Source organism: Melospiza melodia, chromosome 1 (assembly GCF_035770615.1).
Source record: "Melospiza melodia melodia isolate bMelMel2 chromosome 1, bMelMel2.pri, whole genome shotgun sequence".
Taxonomy (NCBI): domain Eukaryota; kingdom Metazoa; phylum Chordata; class Aves; order Passeriformes; family Passerellidae; genus Melospiza; species Melospiza melodia.
In genome coordinates this window covers 114,255,934-114,275,779 of record NC_086194.1, presented here as the reverse complement: position 1 = coordinate 114,275,779, position 19,846 = coordinate 114,255,934, and the positions used below count along the sequence as shown (strand labels likewise).

At 40.2% G+C, this 19,846-nt stretch overlaps 1 protein-coding gene across 1 annotated transcript; it reads left to right on the top strand.

Annotated features, from left to right (window-relative positions):
* The first annotated feature begins 5,764 nt into the window (after window positions 1–5,764).
* Window positions 5,765–19,462, top strand: GALR1 (galanin receptor 1). The gene is made up of 3 exons (XM_063165011.1): window positions 5,765–6,466; window positions 13,135–13,200; window positions 16,621–19,462. The coding sequence occupies exons 1-3, from the start codon at window positions 5,765–5,767 to the stop codon at window positions 16,936–16,938; spliced, it is 1,086 nt and encodes a 361-aa protein (XP_063021081.1). The 3' UTR covers window positions 16,939–19,462.
* Window positions 19,463–19,846: the final 384 nt, after the last annotated feature.

Genomic DNA, 19,846 nt, shown 5'->3' with positions numbered 1-19,846 from the left:
GGGGAAAAGATTCACTAAAGCCCAGAGAGCTGGCCCTGAAGCTGAGACCTATGGCAACTATGGAATGAATTTGCTATGCTGAATTTGTTGGTTTTTATCTCTGTATCTTAATTCCCTCTCCTTGAATTTTGATGCAACCAAAGTCCTAACAGGAGTAAAGTGATGTGCAGCATACAAACCTGTAAAGGAAAATAGTCTTTTAATCATCCCCAGAACTTGGTAACTGAAAATAATTTTGTCAATTTGCCTAGAAGATAGAAGATATATCTTGTAAAGCAGACAGGATTTGATAGTAATTCTAATAGTAGTTCTAATGAAGACTATTAAATCTGCATTAGGGTTTTTGTTTCCTGATTCACAATTCATATGATGACAGTCTAACACACAAAATGAAAAGAAATAGTGAACTAGCAGTTTTTGTCTACAAAAACCCTGGTTTTCTTTGCTACATCTTTGCACAGCTATAGAGGTATATTTTACTATTTTCCTACACACTATAAATCTCTGCTTACATAGGTATCCATATAAAAAAAGTCAATATTCCAAGAATAATCAAAATTATGATTTACATGCTTTTTTGGACATGTTGTCTCCAGGAAATTGGCAATCCACTCACATTTTTTCCCTTTATAGCTGTATTTAGAGCCATCTCCATGCTCCTTGGCAAGGTGTATAAATCACATTTTGCTTCTCTTGAATGAGGAAGACTGGTATCAAGCCAAGTTCGGCGTGCTGCTGACACACAAGCCCTTTCTGAGTGCTGTGGAGAGCCTGAAGGAGCCAAGGTTGCTGCTACTGCTGCTGCCAGGATGGAGGAGAGTGTAGAGGGAGCAGTAAGTGCTGGGAAAAGTGTCCGTTGCCTCTATCCACTGTGCACTGCCACCTGTTATTTCCCTTTGCCACAGAAATGCCCTGGTGACCAAGCTCTCCAGGGCTGGACAGTGAGGTCCTGGCCTTTTCCCTGACATCAGATGTTCCCTGCCTCTGCCTGTGCCTGGAGCTGACCCCAGACAAAGCAACCTGCAAACTCCTGGCTGCTTTGCCAGCAGCACACCCCTGCCTCAGCTGGAATCACGCTGTCCAAGCTACTTCTTCCTACTGCTGCCTCTTTGAGCCCTGATAATTTTGATGTTTGCCAACATCATGGCTAAGGTAGCTCCTTGAGCCCGTATTTCTGCTTTTCCTATATAGAAACATGATTCTCCTTTTACAGAACTGAAGCCTTTCATAAGCCCTATGACCTCACTCCAGTCAGTTGTACATTTTACAAAGCAGTTTGAAGGCGGAGCAATTTTCCATTTAAAAGACTTCTGCAGCTGCTGTGCCCATGACCTGGATACCTGCTGCATTCTCCTAAGTTTAGTAAGACCTGATCTATTGTGTTATGTTGTATTACAAGTGTTCACCAAAATACACTTGGTTCGGTTTTAGACAAAACACAGCTGTGTTTTCATGCACAGGCAAGTTGCTTCTGCAGCCAACATTAAAAAGCATCCCATGGGGTAATTGTCACAAATCAAGGAAAATGAAACCAGCAACTCTCTTCAACAACTATAAAGCAAGTTCAAGTTGTTAGACCATGGTGTTTAGCTTCTGGCATTTTTTACAGAGAAAATTCCTGGGTGTTGAATAAAGAATGGATACATGTTTTTATGTACAATTTTTAAGCCTAAAACCTATTACTTGAAAGCACAAAATATAGAATGGGATTTTGGAAACTTAGCTCCAAATTTATTTTTGATTGCCTGCATTTTACCATTTTTGGAACTGATTTTTAAGAACTGGAGTAGAGAACTACGAGGAAAAAAAAATCAGCACAGACTCAGGGATGGAATGACGATGGCTCTAAAATGTATATGGGCAGATGTTTACTTCTTTTTAAATGGCAGCAAGAAGCAATAAACTTCAATTGATTGGTGACACTTCTTCACTATGGAAATCTGAATGTAGTGACAACTGTGACTTGAGGGTTACATTATTCCCAAGAATATAGATAAAAGGGGAATAAATTATATAGATGCTTGACTTCTACATGCTAACTTTATAGAAGGTGAATCAAAGGTTGGTTATGAATCATGGAATTTTGAATTGAAGTTCCACATCCACCTTTAAAAGGCAAATTTCTACTCCAGGAACTTGTCGCAAAGGAAAATAACAGGGTATGATGGACATGACTGTAGCATCTGATCTTGTTTCATGAATAAATTAAAAGAGTCAGTCTTCAAAATAGACCTGTTTTCAGTCTTGTGTTTTATAAACAAAACATGACCAAATCTGGAAAATCTTTTTTGCAGCAAAGAAAAGTGAACAATGAGCTAAGGACTGAGCTGTCAAAAATTTCTAAAAGTCAGGGTTACTCATATGCTTTAGTATAAATACACTTTAAATGTTTTTTCTTTACTGACACCGTTGTGCAGTTGAGAGCCTTGAACCTCAACTCCAGCTTCAACTTCACTATGGAAAAAAGCCTGAAAACACTCCCAAATGGCCCCAGTAGAATTTATACAGGATTTTACTAAAACTCTTCTCTGAAGAAGTTGTGTATCTTATTATTTTATTCTTGTGGAATGATAAAATGCATACAGACATCTATGTATGTATTTGTATAATCAGATGCTGGGTTTTGTGCCTCAGTTATTCAATGGAATCAAAAGTGAGACAGTAGCTAAAAAGTGCATTTTTTATTGTTTCTGAGGTGCTAATAAAATGTTCATTTTAAAATATAAGTGCATTTTACTGACATTATATTCACTATATGTTTATTATACCTATATACATGCATTAAAATAGGGACAAAGAGCTTAGCAGTAATTAAGTTTTTAAATCAATGCATTGGAATCCTCATTCCCGAGATAAAATTTTATCAGTGTAAGTCAAATATTTTTATTATTGGAACAACATAAAAATAACATAACCAGCCATTGGAATGAGCAAAAAGAAGGACATCCTTGTATGTTTTTACAGTAATATCTTCTGGATTAACCTACTGAGGAATAAATATGAAAGCCTAGACTTAGCAGGGTACGTAGGTTCCCATCCCTTTTAGATATTTCTAGTATTTTCTCCATTGATTGTAATGAAAAATTTTGGAGCCAAACAAATTTTTGGAGGCGAGTTCTCTCATAAAGATGATTGTGGATTCTAGCCACAGACAGAAGAACATTGCATGCAGTTTCTTGCTCTTTCTGAAGTTCCTAGGCTATTTTAGTTTAAGTATATCTTTTCACATCAAATAGTGTTCAGGAAAACAATAAAATAAATTCAATAACACTAGATTCAACTAAATGTGTGAGACACATGCTGAAGAGATCTCTTTTGCAAAGACATGAAATTTATTTTCTTAAAGTGCAATGCAATATTTTTACTACTTTTTTTCCTCATAGCTTTTCAACTAGTTCCTGTATTTAACTATATATTTATTTGTACTGAATTCATAACAGCTTTTCCATTTCAATTTTCTTTTGCATGAAAATTTTGCTCAGTGTAGACAAGAAGAACAGTGGTTTAACATGTCAATACCTGTTTGGTTATGACAATCTTAACAGCAATCATGAGTGTTTTCAGTGTGGGAACCTTCATTCATTCATGTAAAAGCTGATGCCTGGAGGTCTGAGAGAAAAGCTACAATACAGTTGTATTCTTGAGGTTATTCCCCCCTAATGCTCAGGGTAGCCTTATAGGAACTGTATAGGAACTTATATTCATAGCAGAAAATCAAAGCTTGAACCACAGAACTCTCAATTAAATATCCAAAGGAAACCAATAGTCAACTCTCCTATCCAAATCACTAATGTGATTTTCAGTTTGATTCCCACTAAAATTGATTTTGTTTCTATACCCACTTTTCCTGCTTGCTTTTCTGCTAAGTGTAATATCCTTTGTTCTAACCTTTCAGGCTATTCTGTACAAAACATATTATTTTGCGAGAAAACAGAAGTGTGAGTGATGAGGACCAGCAGGATACCAAATGCAGGATTGCATTAACTTCATCAAAACCAGGGCTGCACTCCAGACATCCTGGAAAATGAGTGGTGTCTGGCAACATGACATGATTCAAAAGCAAACCATCAGTCGTATTCAAAGCATTTCTTGTATCTCCTTCACCACATGAAGGAATTCATAGGCAAACACAGGCATCAGCAACACTAGGAAAACCTACAGACTTTTGTACATTTTCACAATATATTCAGAGACTTTCCAAAAAGTGTGTAATATCTGATGTATCCTAGAAATGTTTAACAGTGTTTTCTCACATCCTTTGCAGAAGTAGACACTAGTAGATTTGCATGGTAATCAAACATGTCAACAAAATTGTAAAGAATGCACATTACAAAAAATTCCAAACTCAAGTCTTTGAGGAATCCCTACTAGCTTATTTTTGCTTGATATATTTATAAATACTTAGTTACAACAGATGTAGAAAACAGCTCAATCCAAATAAAACTTTCTTAGATCTATATAAACTGAATTGTGCTCTCCCATGATGTGTTCCTTCAGATGTAATGGAGCAGACCATACATTAGTTTAATTAAAATCTAGATCTGCAGAAGCCGATGGCTTTGCAGTCAGCTGATGGGCAGCTGCTGGGATGCTTCAATACAAGTAGCAAAAAGAAAGGGAGAAAAAAAACCCTGTCAAACTGCACATTGAAAAATATGCGAACAAAAGCTCGCTGCCTCCAGCAGCACATCTGGGCAGTTCTGTTGGTCACAGCTGCTGCCAGCTGTAGCTCACTGACTGGTAATTTGGAAAAAAAATGAATATAAAACCGCAGGCAAATCCGTTTCATTCACAAGGTGCTTGTGCCGGTGACAATATTCTCATGAACTCGCACCCGTGTGCTGGAGGAAGTTCCGTGTTTAACCCCGTTCTGCAGGGCCTGCCTTTCCAGGCGCTCCCGCGTAGCGCTGCCCGCGGCTGACCGGCTCCGAGAGCCCGCGGGCGCCCAGCGCGGCTGCGCTCCTGCCGCGGCGGCGATCCCGAACGCCGTGGTTTGGCAGCGAAAAGCGGCTGGATTCCCTATTCCAATTATTTTGCTTTATGTGCGTGTGTGGTTTTTGGTTTGCTGTTTTGGGTTTTTAATAGGAAGGCGTGACAATGTCTGCCGCCTTTTGTCATTTGAGATACTCAGTGACTGATGGAGGAAACCTGTGAAGGAGGTGAGAGGAGTGAGCACAGACGGCGCTGAGTCTGGAGAAACTCCTGCTGCCGGCTACCTGTTGAGGTGGGTTCACACGGGCGCTTCATCATTTCTGTCTGTCCAAGCGAGTTCATTGATGCCCGGGCGGACCAGCCGAGCGCCGCCTAGCCCTGCTGGGAGACACGGCTCCCGAGCCCCCCTGGGAGCGGCGGCATCGAGCGGAGAGAAGTTTTCCGGGGAGAAGACCGGGATTCCGGCTGCCGCCCTGGGTGGGGGAACACCTACAGACTGAAGGGTGGGAAGAAAAGGCGGGGGGAAATAAAGAGGGCAAGAAAACCCCACCTCCCCTTTCTGCGAGGACGCGTTCCCGGGGAGCTCAGTCTCCCGGAGCAGCGCAGCGGCGCGGAGGCTCCGCGGGCGGGGCGGGCCCGGTGCCGGTGCCGGGGCGGGCGGAGCGCGGCTGCGGAGGGCGGCGGGGCGGCTCCGCTCCCGGCAGCGCAGGCTGCGCCCAGCGCGGCGGCGCCTCCGCCCTTCCCTGCCCGCCGCCCGGCGCTGGTGGGGCGGCCGCCCCGGGATCGCCGCGGTCCCCGGTGCCGGGAAGTTTGCCCGGCGCGCAAGGGAAGGATGGAGCCCCGAGAGCCCGCGGCGGCGCCCCTCAACCTGTCCCGAGCCGCGGCAGAGACGCCCCGCGGGGAGTTCAACCTGTCCGGGCTGCCGGAGGCGGAGGGGAAGCCCCTCTTCGGCATCGGCATCGAGAACTTCATCACCTTGATCGTCTTCGGTTTAATCTTCACCCTGGGGGTGCTGGGCAACACGCTGGTCATCACGGTGCTGGCGAGGAGCAAGCCAGGCAAGCGCCGAAGCACCACCAACATCTTCATCCTCAACCTGAGCATTGCCGACCTGGCCTACCTGCTCTTCTGCATCCCCTTCCAGTCCACGGTCTACGTGCTCCCCACCTGGGTGCTGGGAGCCTTCATCTGCAAGTTCATCCACTACTTCTTCACCATCTCCATGCTGGTGAGCATCTTCACGCTCTCGGCCATGTCTGTGGACCGGTATGTGGCCATCGTGCACTCCCGACGCTCCTCAGCCTTGCGCGTCCCCCGGAACGCGATGCTGGGCGTGGGGCTCATCTGGGCGCTCTCCTTCGCCATGGCCTCGCCCGTGGCTCACCACCAGCGCATCTTCCACCGCGAGACCAGCAACCAGACCTTCTGCTGGGAGTTCTGGCCCAACCCACGCCACAAGAAGGTCTACGTGATCTGCACGTTCGTCTTCGGGTATCTGCTCCCGCTGCTGCTCATCTCCTTCTGCTACGCCAAGGTGGGGCAAGTGTAAAAGGATGGGAGGGACACAGTGGTGGAAAAGGTGTCCATAAGCCATAGGGCCATTTCTGGGCATGTGGAGAGACTTGGCGCTGTTAGGAAAAAAAGGAGCAGGGGTGAGTTTGTGCCACGAAGGGCAGGTTTTATAGCTGAGGGATGATAACTTGTGTTCAATATCACAGAGAGGTCAGAACAGGGATTGCATGGGGTGAGTGGGGAGGTCTGTTCTGGCAATTACTGGGGTCTCCCTGTCAGATTTCCTTGCTACAGAATGCTAAGAAGCCCCCATGCTCTGCTGCTTTCTCCGTCACCATAACTCTTAATTTCTTGCAGTGCTCTGTGTGAGGAGTTTTACTCAATAAAGTACAACAAAGCAACAAGTTGTTCATGCTTCAGATGAAGCATTGTGGTTCTTTAAAATGTACAGTGCACTTGAAAGTGACAAAAATTTTCTTTTTGGTGCTACGAGTAAATTGTGCTTTATGCTGCCTGGTCCCTGTGGTGCCATTCCTTGCCTCAGTTGAAGTTGATGAGAGAGTTACCTCTGACTTCAGCAAAGGCAGGTCGTTCCGGGGAGCAGGGCAGGAGAACCCAGGTAGGAAAAAGCAATAGTTAAGGGTGCCTGAATATGAGTATTTAAGGACATTTCTGCTTAAGAAAATTGTCACATTTTTCTGGAGTAATAATTGCAGCCTTCAGCATACGATCCTCTCCTTGCTGCTGAACAGGACCTGGAGCACCAGCTGCTACCTGCTGGTATCTTGCTGTTTCTGTGCCAGCTGCCTTCAGTTGCAGGATTTCTCCTCAGGCAGTGATTTACATTTGAGAGGATAGGACTGCTCTTACAAATACAGACTGCTTAATTCAGTTCTTCAACTGGCAAGTTTAATAGATGTACCTGAAGTATTTAATTTGAACAAGTAATTTTATGTTCTGCTCAGTTTCACATATATTAATCAGCTTAATTGTGATGTGCAAATTGAGGCTGTAACGTTGTCCAACTCTGATGAAACCAAGGCATGCAGAACGCAAAGGACAACATTTCTAAATGGCTGTTCATAGTGGAAAAAATGCAACCTGGCAAATGAAGCAGAAACACAAATTTTCATACATAAACAAAATCCTGCTTTCCCTGAATGAATACACTGCTATTGCATCTACTGTGGTGAATATGACTGAGCTGTAGTGATAGATTGTCAGTTTGAGGAAAGTATTACACATTGCAGGGAGAACACTATAGAATGTGTGCACAGGGGGCTTTCAGGTACTAATTCTTCTCTTTTTCAGAGCCAAAGCATCATCCGTTTCAGCATAAAGTACTGGCCTTTGAAGTCTAATTATATGAGAGAAGATTAAAAAGAAATCTTTCAAAATTAGTATAGTCCTGTACAGTTTAGGCATGAAAAAAGCAAATATGCTTAACCAGAATAGTAAATAAAACACACTCTGTCATTACAAAGCACCTCTACAGAAGTAAATCTCTCAATATTAGTATTAATAGGTAGCTAAAAAAAAAAAAACAACAAAACCCCTTCAAGCCAACAAAAGCAACTCTGTGTGAAAAACATGCCCAAGAACAAGTTAATAAAATCAAGGCTACTTGAAATTACAATAAAATTGTGTGCTTAAACTATTGCCAGGCTAGGGTCTCACTCTGGCTTTGTGATGTGTTTTGAGCCTGTGTGTGTGACCCTGCTTGCCTCGGTGTCAAGCTGGAGGAGCTGACCTGAACGGGTGAATTTCAGAAGATATCTAGGAGATAGCTGGCATTCCCATCAGTTTACTGGCTGAAAAGTGCCGTGATTTGTACAGAACTATCGAAGGTATTTGTGCCCTGCAGCTCGAGACTCACTCCTGCCCTCCTTAGGAGCTACTGACAGACCTCCAACTGCAGTATTTTGGGACAGGGAGAGCCTTCTCAGGCTGAGCAACCCCAACTCCCTCAGCCTGTAGACATTAGGAGACATTAATCTCTGCATTAGTTTCTTATGGACTTCACTGGTTTTCATGAACTGTGGATCAGCGAGATAACGCAATCTTCTGCTGCGGTAAATTAAGACAAATGACACTTATTTCTCTATTTGAATAGATTGGCTTTTCCAGACTCCTTTGAGGCAGTTCTGCCTCTTTCATAAACAAATTGCAATTGAACTTTCAGTTTTGAAAGTCTCATTTTTTAGGCACTCTAATAGGGAGCCAAGTTCTTTTTCTTTCTCATTTCACATTTATTTAGTATTAGCAGAGATTTTTATTTTTTCTATGGATAACAATGCCATTACAATGTACAGAAGTGCTGAAGTAGTGCCAGGTATTAGGAAGCAGTGTCCTCCCAAAATATCTCATGGTGATACATGCTCTTCAGGCAGAGATTTATGAGATCATGCTGCATCTTGTGTGTACAGCTACCTCTTTTCTCTCTTCCACAAGTAACATTAGTTCAGTTTTAATGCAAATTTTTGATAGAGGAGTGAAAATATCAGAATTAAGGATGCTTCCCTAGTTTTGTGAAAACAGCAGACAAGGAAGAAGGTGGAGAGTCTCCATTATCCTCTCTCTTTTAAGGAGTCGGCTTGCATTCAGCTGTTAAACACCAAACAAGCCATAAAAGGAAGAGGTCTTAGCGATGTACAGGGACGACACATCTTTTTGGGAACACCGTAAAAAGTCACAAATCAATAGAAAACATTCACTTTTCTTATGTTACACACACTAAAGGTCATTCTAAACCAAGTCTTTGACTTTTTATGGAAGAAGAGAGATTGCTAATTCTATGTTCTCTGTTTCTTCAGAGAAGTACTCTTGAAAGAAGGTTACTACGTCAGAGGGAGGAGCAGTGGTTATGTAGTGATCAGCTGAGTCTCAGCACTGTGTACTTATCTTGTGTTCTGACTCTTTTATTGCTTATCTTTTTACTTGCTGTATTTTTGTAATGCTGACTTCTTGTATGTGTTTTGTAACAGTGCTACAACATTTGCTCACTAATGTGTCCTTAAAGGGTAAAGTGATAAATGATTCCCAGGCAGCTTCTAACAGTTGACATCTGCCAGGGTTGTGCAATCTTACAACTAATTTTGGGTACCTCCATTTTTCAAGGATTCACTCCTTGTAAGTCAGGCCTCTTTCAATCAAACCTTTAGGTTGGACACCTATAGTTATTAGCAAACATTTCCTTTTATAGATGCATAATGTTAAAAGCTTTCTTTAAAACAAATATGTCTTGCCTTAAGAATGTTTCCATTGTTACCTATCATTCCGAACGTTCTGAATTCATATCATGTATGATTTGCAGACTTGGTTAAAACTAAGCTATAAAAAGTAACAGCCTCAACATAAAATACAAGCTTATCTGGCTTTGGATATTAAATCCTAAATTTTGCTGAGCAACAAGGGGAAAAGTTTATTAAACTTCACTGAAAGAGAAAAATAAAAGCTATGACACGTTAGTAACACAGTCTTAATTGAAAGAGGATGAAGAATAGGATGACAATAGAAGTAGTGAATTTAAAACATGGATTGCAGGCAATAGCACTTGAATTTCAATCAGGTTCATTCTACAAAGGTGGTTCAGAATGTAATGCTTACATTATCTGTAAAACAAGAAGTTCATTCTTACTTGACAGTGACCTTGTGCAGGCTTTCCTTCTGCATGATTTTCAGTGGCTCATTATGAGGGTGTGGTCAGTGAAATGCCAGACAGCAAACATGGCTTTTAACACTGTAGACTTCAAACTTTCATAATGTTTGGTAGACTTGTGTGAATAGGCACAGGTAGTTGAAGTTATTTTCTTCACTCCTGTGTTGAAAAAAATCTCTTTCTCAACTTGATTTGGTCAAAGTCCTCAGTCAGGGCACTCATGCCATCTTGAATGTAGTTTCTGAAACAAGTGAAAGAGGAAGGAAGGAAGGAAGGAAGGAAGGAAGGAAGGAAGGAAGGAAGGAAGGAAGGAAGGAAGGAAGGAAGGAAGGAAGGAAGGAAGGAAGGAAGGAAGGAAGGAAGGAAGGAAGGAAGGAAGGAAGGAAGGAAGGAAGGAAGGAAGGAAGGAAGGAAGGAAGGAAGGAAGGAAGGAAGGAAGGAAGGAAGGAAGGAAGGAAGGAAGGAAGGAAGTGTCGGAAGGAAGGAAGTGTCGGAAGGAAGTGTCGGAAGGAAGTGTCGGAAGGAAGGAAGGAAGTGTCGGAAGGAAGGAAGGAAGTGTCGGAAGGAAGGAAGTGTCGGAAGGAAGTGTCGGAAGGAAGGAAGTGTCGGAAGGAAGCAAGTGTCGGAAGGAAGTGTCGGAAGGAAGTGTCGGAAGGAAGTGTCGGAAGGAAGGAAGGAAGGAAGTGTTGGAAGGAAGGAAGTGTCGGAAGGAAGTGTCGGAAGGAAGTGTCGGAAGGAAGTGTCGGAAGGAAGTGTCGGAAGGAAGTGTCGGAAGGAAGTGTCGGAAGGAAGTGTCGGAAGGAAGTGTCGGAAGGAAGGAAGGAAGGAAGGAAGGAAGGAAGGAAGGAAGGAAGGAAGGAAGGAAGGAAGGAAGGAAGGAAGGAAGGAAGGAAGGAAGGAAGGAAGGAAGGAAGGAAGGAAGGAAGGAAGGAAGGAAGGAAGGAAGGAAGGAAGGAAGGAAGGAAGGAAGGAAGGAAGGAAGGAAGGAAGGAAGGCTATTAGAGGAACAATTGATTATTCATTGGCCCAGAGAAGAGGCAATTTTAACAGGATAGTGGAGAGTGTCTTAGATTTGCCATGTAGTGTTTGTGCATAAACATGGCTCTTTTTTAACCCACCATGGCAGTCTCTGTAGGTCTTTGAGAGCTGTTCCACTGCTGTTGATAAGTAATTGCATTTTGCCTATTTGTCTTGCTGCTACTTTTCATGCCATCTGGTACAATACTATGCCAATATGTTTTCACTGCAAATACTTATTTTATGAAATATGTATGTAATCCGAAAGAGGGGAAGCTGATAAGGTTCATTTGAAGGTTATAATATAAATTGACAACAAAACCCTCCTCCACCACCTCCCAAACCCCTCAAATATGCAATTTATCTGTTTTGTCTCCTGCATCTTTCTTTGAAGTGGAGAGAGATACAATGTAAAACTTTGGGCTAAAAGTTTCAGAACGGAAGAAAAAAATGTTTGTAACTTTAAAAACTGTTTTGCAGTTCTGATTTCTGCAAAGAGTTTATCTGACTTTAGTTTTGGGGTGTGAAGGAGAATCCCTGGGAGGCATGTGATGGGATTTGCAAAGGTCCAGTAGAAACAGCCCATCACTGTAAGTTATGTGAAGGGGGTATGAGAGATGAAGCAGCAGTGATGGGACGTGAACTTAATTGCATTTCTCCCATGCCTTTTTTTAAGTTTTCACTGATGGACTCAGCAATTCAGCTGGTTTCTACAGGGTGACTGGAGGTGAATAAAAAGTCTGTGAGCCAGACAGTCATCTCCCAGTTCTGCTTCTGTCCTCTTCTGGGATTCTGTTCTTTCCTTTGGGCCTGCTTCATACTGAAGAAGAAAGAAATTAAATCAAAATGTGACTTTCTTGGGGAAAGCCCATTTATTTTTCTCCTGCTTTTTCTTAGCTCAGGTTAGCCCCCAGAAGTGGCCTGGATAGTGTTTCCAAATAGGAAGTGCAGGCAGGGTGAGCCCAGGGCAGTACACAGACAGGCAAAAATGAGCTGCACTTACAATATGTAGTGGTAATTTTTATTTTCGTTGTTGTTGGTGTTTCTCTGGTAGCTAAGAGTAGATACCTAAAAAATTAAGTCTGCTGCTGAGCTCTGGATATTCATAAATACCATCTTACTTGTTTTAAATCAATATGTGTGTCTATAAAACTCAAATACCAAAGTCTCTAGATCATCTTGACTGATGTCTGTCCTAATAGTGGTTAGCTGTGCAACCCAAAGAACACAGAGAAAATGTCACCAGATGATATGAAAGAATCTGAATTTGGACCCTTTTCCCCAACCCAAGATCTCTGCATCCTCTATCCAAAACCTTATGTGCAAATAATTATGTTAAAATTTGAACCCTGCTCTTGGACAATGAGCCTTTTAGTGATGTATTTTTAAAACTGGGTTCTGAAAGATGCATGGTGAGTATCATCACAGTGTTGTGAAAAGTCATGCCTCATGTGTCATGCCTCATGTGTCATCTCTCATTTTAGTATAAATTATTCTTGAAAACCTAAGCTTCTTTCAAAGATCAAATAGTGCCAGCATCTTGATTATACTAATCAAGCATTCATCTGAAGGAAACAAATTATACAGGTGACTCAGAAAAGCTCTGACTCAAAACATATCCTTTTCTTATGTTACACACACTAAAGGTCATTCTAAACCAAGTCTTTTGACTTTTTATGAAAGAAGAGAGATTGCTAATTCTATGTACAAGATAGATTTCCATCCATTTCCTTGTTAATTTGTGATATGTATTTGTTATGTAATACATTTGAATATTTTAGTAAGAATTCAGTTGTAGTCTGCTTTATTTTTGTTGGTTCACATGGACTCACATATGTAATTATTTTCATTTTCCTACTGTGCATGTTTGAAATGTGTAAGCTGGTTCAGTGATGTCTGTTAGTGAATCATGCAGTAGTGGAGAGCACAAAAGTACTCTAAGATGCACTGGTTTGAACTTTGTTTGAATAGAAATTGGGGAAATATGATAAAGAGATGCAAATTAATCTTTTCAGGTTCTTAATCATCTGCATAGGAAGTTAAAAAACATGTCAAAGAAGTCAGAAGCGTCCAAGAAAAAGGTATGTTGCATTCACTGCAAATACTCATTTGTGTGTATTTTAGTTTTATGGCTAAGCTAATTTGGTACTTGTTGCTAAAGATGTAACAGAGAGAAGAAATTAGAATGAAGTATTTAATTAAATGTTCTGTGTCCCTCTGAACTTAGCAGATCAGAATCTTTTCTGATCCAGGTTTTCCATGACATTGCATCAAGCCATTACCTGAGATCCTCATATTTGGAACTTCAGAGCATCTGAAACTTAGGCACAGGGAGACAGCCTGTCTTTTGTATTAATTTGTTTCTTTTTTTGCTCACTGACATTTTCCCCTGACTTGCAAATTTTGGGACTTTGAATTTTCTTTTTTAACTATCTGATTTTGTAATGTTTTAGTGAATAATTCCTAGGTTGCAGAAGGGAACTTTAAAATTAAATTTATTGTGCTTCCCAATAGGAGTCTAATAAGAGACTTTCAGTGATTCACCAATTCTTCTATTGATTTTCCACACAATGTTTTCTTCTCTTACATTAAAGACATGAGTTATGTACTGGATACAAATAGAATCATGAAAGGTCTTTAAAGAAGAATACAAGCTTCATGATTTAGAACAATATTTGAAAGATGCATTTAAACAGAGAATTTGTCAGTTATAATGGGGTTGTGATTTTTGAGCAGATTTGACCACAGTGATCATTTGACTAACTTCTCATTTTATGGATGTGGAGGAAAAACCCCTTCAGCTATAGCTCTTCATTTGATCTGATCACTATTTTCATATGAGCATGGAGAGTGCCTGCAATGTAAATGAGATGTACATGGACTCAATGGGAAATAAGTACTCTCTCATTTATGCATTCTCATTTTTTTGAAAAATATCCTACTCAATAGATTTTGATTCCTAGAATTAAAAACATTATGGCCCCGACTCAGTAAAATACTTAACATATATACTTTTGCATTTAATGTTGTCAAGGCCAAAGGTATAGTTTTCAAGACATTTTGTACATTGCCATCTCTCATCTAAATTCTTCTCAAACTGGAAATATCTCTGCATTTCCTCTAACCACTAACTGTCAAAAATTGCAGATCTGACTAGGAATTAACTTTCATAGCTTCAGGATAAAGCATTACAGATATGATCAAGACTTCTTGAATGTATCAGGGCTCAGTAGCCAAAGAGGAAAAAAAACCCAAAAAGCAATCCAGATGGGTTTTTTCCCTTAGAAGATGAGTTTCTAAATCTAAGGCATAACTCATGTTTTTCAAAGTGACTCTGTCCTCATTAGTCGGTTAGTGCTCTCTCTGGCTACCATGTCTTTCTTCTTTTCCTTCTACTGTCTCGTGAAGAATGCATTTCAGGTGTAATGATACATTTTTAGCGTTATTCAAACTTTTATGAACATTCTAGCAGCAAAATCTTAAAATAAATTTTCTGCATGTGTGGGAAAAAAAATGAAAAATATTAATTTGTCTAAATTCTATTTTCGTGGGTTTTGGTCACAGAGCATCAATATTAATGTCATATATTTCAGGTGGGTTCTATTTGCTAATGAGAAACCCTAAGCAAGCTCCCAGTAAGTAAAAAAGAGCTGCTCTTTAGTGATACCTTGCTTGCAAGACAAAGGGATGATTTTGGAAAAGTGAGCTCTGAAGTTAGGCTAAGGAGGAACATTGGGATAAAGCAGATGTTTTGAGATTTCCTAACACAAAATTGCTTTTTCTGCAGATATGAAATACCTTTAGTAACAGTTACAAGAGACACATTGTCACCCTCTGCTTTCAGGTGCATCAACAGCCTGTTGAATGTCAGTGATTTTCCTCGTTAATTTTTTTCAGAATTCTGAACAAACTGAAGTAAATGCCACTTTTGAAGTAATTGTGCATGTGGTATCCTGAACACTTGTTTTTACTTGGAATGTTAACCCATTGAACACATCAATCAGAGAATAAACTGTTCTTAATTTATGCAGTCTTGTTAGAACACAATCTCCTGATAAGACCTGAAAAAGAAAATATCTCTGTGGCTATTTAAGTGGCAACTGATTTAAACTCCATAGAGCTAAGTTGAGGAGTGTCTTATGAAAACAGATGCTTGCTTTAGACTAACCATGTTATATTAATTGCAGATTCAATGTCTTTTGGTTTCTGTTGTGAGATTATACTGACCAACCACAGCATCTGTCATAAGTTACTTTGACCTGTTGCTACAGAAATCAAAATGTCTTTCCCATAAGTTTTTCTAAGCTAACTCATGTTCTGATTAGTTAGGTCAGTCTTAATTATTACTGAGCATTGATCAGTTCAAGAAGTATAGACCAAGTTCAATAAACTAGCAAAAAATCTACATATTTTCTATGCTGCAATATTTATCACTCTGTGACCCCTGGGTTAGTTTTGGATGTGAAGAAGTTATCAGAAAAATTATATTATAAAGTGCTAATATAGAAATTATAATGGCTTGTGACAGAATATGCTTTGGAATTATTATTAGAGTTTTATTTGGAGACTTATTTAGTTGAAAGAGGTACTTGGTAGAGGACTAGATGTTGATTACTTAGGCCACTGCAAAGCATTAACTGCTGTTTCTGAAGTAAGTGAAAGCTAAAGAAAATATTGACAGTCAAATTCCATTGTGCCCTGAGAGAACACCTGCAGCACCTGCAGGGTCCCTCCTGACTGATTCTGGAGCTTAAAATGGATCTACTGAAATTGATGGTCCTCTCATAGATAGTAGAAGTGAAGTGTGGAAGCAGCACTGAGGATATTTTATGTTCCATTTTTAAATTTAGTGTTGGGTGGTGAACTTTAACTTCCAGATTGGTTTTGATAATGTGCAATCATCAGAAATTTCAAGCCCTTACTTTTTTTTTTCCCCACTAGTTGTATCCCAGAATGTTTTGCACGATTCTGTGGAAATTCTGTGTTTAAAGGAGTCACTTCCAAAAAGCTTGCTTTAGTAAGCACTTGAGCAAGCTCTAAGCTTTTCCACCAGCTGCCTCCATGCATAATAGATCTCCCTTGAAATTTTAATCAGAAATTATTGTGCACGGTACTAAAATTCATTGGATCTGGAGGAGATTTCCCAATTACCCCTGTTGTCATTCTTTTACAGCGGGCTTAGGTGCACTTCAGAAAAGGCTCAGCTTTTGTGTAGGGAGTTAGGAATATCACTCTTCACCTTTGAAGAAAGTTGTGCATTTGCTGTTTACCATAACGTTTTCCAAGGCTGGGGTTCTCCTTACAGTCATTCATTATGCAAAATAAAGCCCATATAGGTAATGGGGTGAAATCAGTAACAAATATTGCAGTGTATTCCCTCTCAGTGTACTTTTTGTTGTGGTTTTTGCTTTTTTTTCATCCTAACAGGAGTTTTGAAGTAGGTTTAAAGCTGATTTCTTGAGTGCTCATCAGACATATGTGTTTTCCTTTCCTTGTCTCAGACAGCACAGACTGTGTTGGTGGTGGTAGTGGTTTTTGGCATCTCCTGGCTGCCTCATCACGTGATCCATCTCTGGGCTGAATTTGGAGTTTTCCCACTGACTCAAGCCTCCTTTCTCTTCAGGGTAACTGCACACTGCCTGGCTTACAGCAATTCTTCTGTGAACCCAATCATATATGCATTTCTGTCTGAAAATTTTAGGAAGGCCTACAAACAAGTCTTCAAATGCCAGATTGGTAATGAGTCACTTCTGAATGATGCTAAGGAAAATAAAAGTCGGATAGATACACCACCCTCTACCAATTGTACCCACGTGTGAATGTTGAGAAGCCCTGTGTGTTGGCTCTTCCTTTATGTAAACTAAACACCAAGAAAAAGAAAAAGCACAATGAGCTTTATCCTGGGTTTATCTTGATAAAGCTAATTGGTATTTAATGTACTGAAGTTGCATTTGTAACCAAAGTTTGTGAAACTCATATGAAAGTAACCTGGGCTCATCCTTTGCATCTTAGATAGCTTTGTCAAATAAAGCTCTTGGACTTTCATAGATATTTGAGAAAAAAAATGTTGAGATGACATGTCTGTATTCTTACTCAGTAATCATACAAAGGTACAAGAAGAAGATGTTGATGTGGTAACTTGTGACATCTTACTCCATGAAAGTGAAAAATGGATACATTTCCTGTCCTACAGATAATAAATACTGGATTACTGTGATTTCAAAGAGGAAAGCTTTTGTTCTCTCTTCAGATTGTTTCAACAATGCTTTTTTTTTTAAAGTAAACCTGGGCTCTGATTTAGAGTTGGAATAAGTTGTGAACACCTTGAGGCAATTGCTTTAGAGAGGAAATGCTATTTCTATCTGTTTAGCTGGTTTTAATATGTCTTACTGAGCAAGGATGAATTGGTTTTCAACTTCATTTGGCTGCCTTACTGTATGCGCAGCACTTTTGTGAGCACTATATAGGGATTTTTTAATGGCCTGTGTGTAATTGTACCAAAATGAGGATTTGTGTCTAACTGAGGCAAGCTTCTCTTCATTTGCTGCATGTGCATGTATGTGTGTTTTCTTAATTTCATGGGCTTTGAGATGGAGATGCAGTTTTAAAAGTGCAATGTATACATATGTTTTAAATAATTATGTTTCATAAAGAAGCTCTAGACAATGCTTAAGGATTTAAAGGTAGCATTCCCTTAAAAGTTGTAGGTGGAGCTTAATATCGTCGTTTTAAACTGGAAATATAAAGAAGGTTGCATTTAAATTACTGCAAAGTACAAAAGGTAAATGGTACAATTCTGCAAATTCTTAGATAAAATGAGTCGTTTCCACAATTTTATAACTTTACTTATAATGTCATTAGGTGGTAAATTTCTAAAGAAATAATGGAAAAACACTACTTTAAAAACATTCCTTTAGCTGGAGTAAGACATGATTTTACCTATTTTTATTAATGACCCATAGACTCATAGAACAAATCAAATTAAAGGAACCCCTGGACAGGGATATCCCTCAAGTCAGGGACACCCTCAGTTGTGTCACTTCCTTGACTTGGCAAAATCTGAAAATTTCTAAGGCTGGCAATTCAACAATATATTTGGAGCAACCTGTGCTAGTGCCTAATCACCCTCATTAAAATATTTTTCCTTATCCACAGCTGGGATTTCCCTTGAGGTGTCTTGTGACCACTGCTTTCTTCCCTTTCACCGTGTACTGAAGTCTTTTCTCTAACTGACTAATGTGTAATTTTAGGATGGCCATTGAATTTCCCCTCAGCCTTCCCTTCTGGAACCATGTGCTGCCCTGAGCCTCTCCTCAGGTCCCTGGCTGGGTCAGTGGCCTTCCACTGCCCTTCCTCCTGCATCTCCATCCCTCTCATGGCCTGAGGTGTTCAAAACTGAGCAGTGTGTTCCACATGTGGCCTCACAAGCACTGAGCAGGGTAATTGCTTCTCTTGACCCATTGGCTGGCCATTGCTAATACAGCCCAATGTTATCATCATTTATGGCTGCAAGGGTACACTGCTGACTTATATTTGATTACAAGCCTTCAAATCCTTTTCTGCAGATTTGCATTGAGTCCCAGTCCAAGTGTCAGGACTTGGCTTTTGGCTTTCTCGATCTTCATGCATTTGATAGCTGTTTCTTCCATGTTTCCAGCTTACCAAGGGCCTTTGAAGGGTATGCTGCTCTCCAGAATGCCCACCACTCCCCCAGGTTTGGTATTGTGTGTAAAATTGCTGAGAGAGTCCTGAAACCTTCTCCTGGTCTTTAAAGATGCCAAGTGGTGTTGGCCAGATGCTCTTTCAGATTCTTTTTTCTCTACAGACTTGCTTTAAAAAAAACCAAAAATTTCAGAGTGGCGGAACTTCAACTATGGAGAGTTAGCTCAAATAAAAATAGCTATGTTTATGTGTCAGTATTGTCTGCTTGGAATCAGTAAAATAATATCAAAGACATGCTATTGCATGCATGGTGTTTGTGTCCATTCTTTCATGTGAAGAGATTATTTGATGATATTTCTAGGAACAAAATTATAAGTATATACAAATATATATTTTAAAAACCTCTCAATTGGTAAAGAAGGGTTTATCTATGCAGGAAAGCATTTCCTGGTCTGGGACTGAGGTTTGGAGACAGCCTAGAAAGTAGTTCCCTTGAGTTTTGAGATACTCATCACCTCAAGCACTCAAATTATTAAAACATTTTCAAACTTCAGCTGAAATTACAACATTTTAGGAAATTCCACGATTTTGAAAATCATATTTTTAATTTTTAAAAATTGCTATTATATGATTTTGAATAAAAATTGAAATGTAAACATATAATTGTATTAAAATTATAATGACAAGCTGATTTTACTGTTTCACCTGGAGAAGATTTTTTTTTCCTTAATTGTACATAATTTTAAACCTTGGTGCTTGATAGTAATGGAGCTACATCTGTCTGAAAGTTTTAGGATGAGGAAGTGGGAGGGAAGGGACTTCTGTAACAACTATTTAGAAAGGTCCCACCTTGTTCCTGGTGAATGCTAGTAAAACTTCTACCTGACTTTTCAGGCAAACCTTAAGAGGCAGCTGACACTCTAAGGCTCAGTTTCCTTCCTGGCAGATGCCTTTGTTTGTCTGTGTCTCTCGTGTGACTTTGTCACACTCAGCTGTGACACGAAGGTTCCAAATATAGCAGCAATGTTAATGTGTGCTCTGAACTGTGTCCAACCCTATACCCTT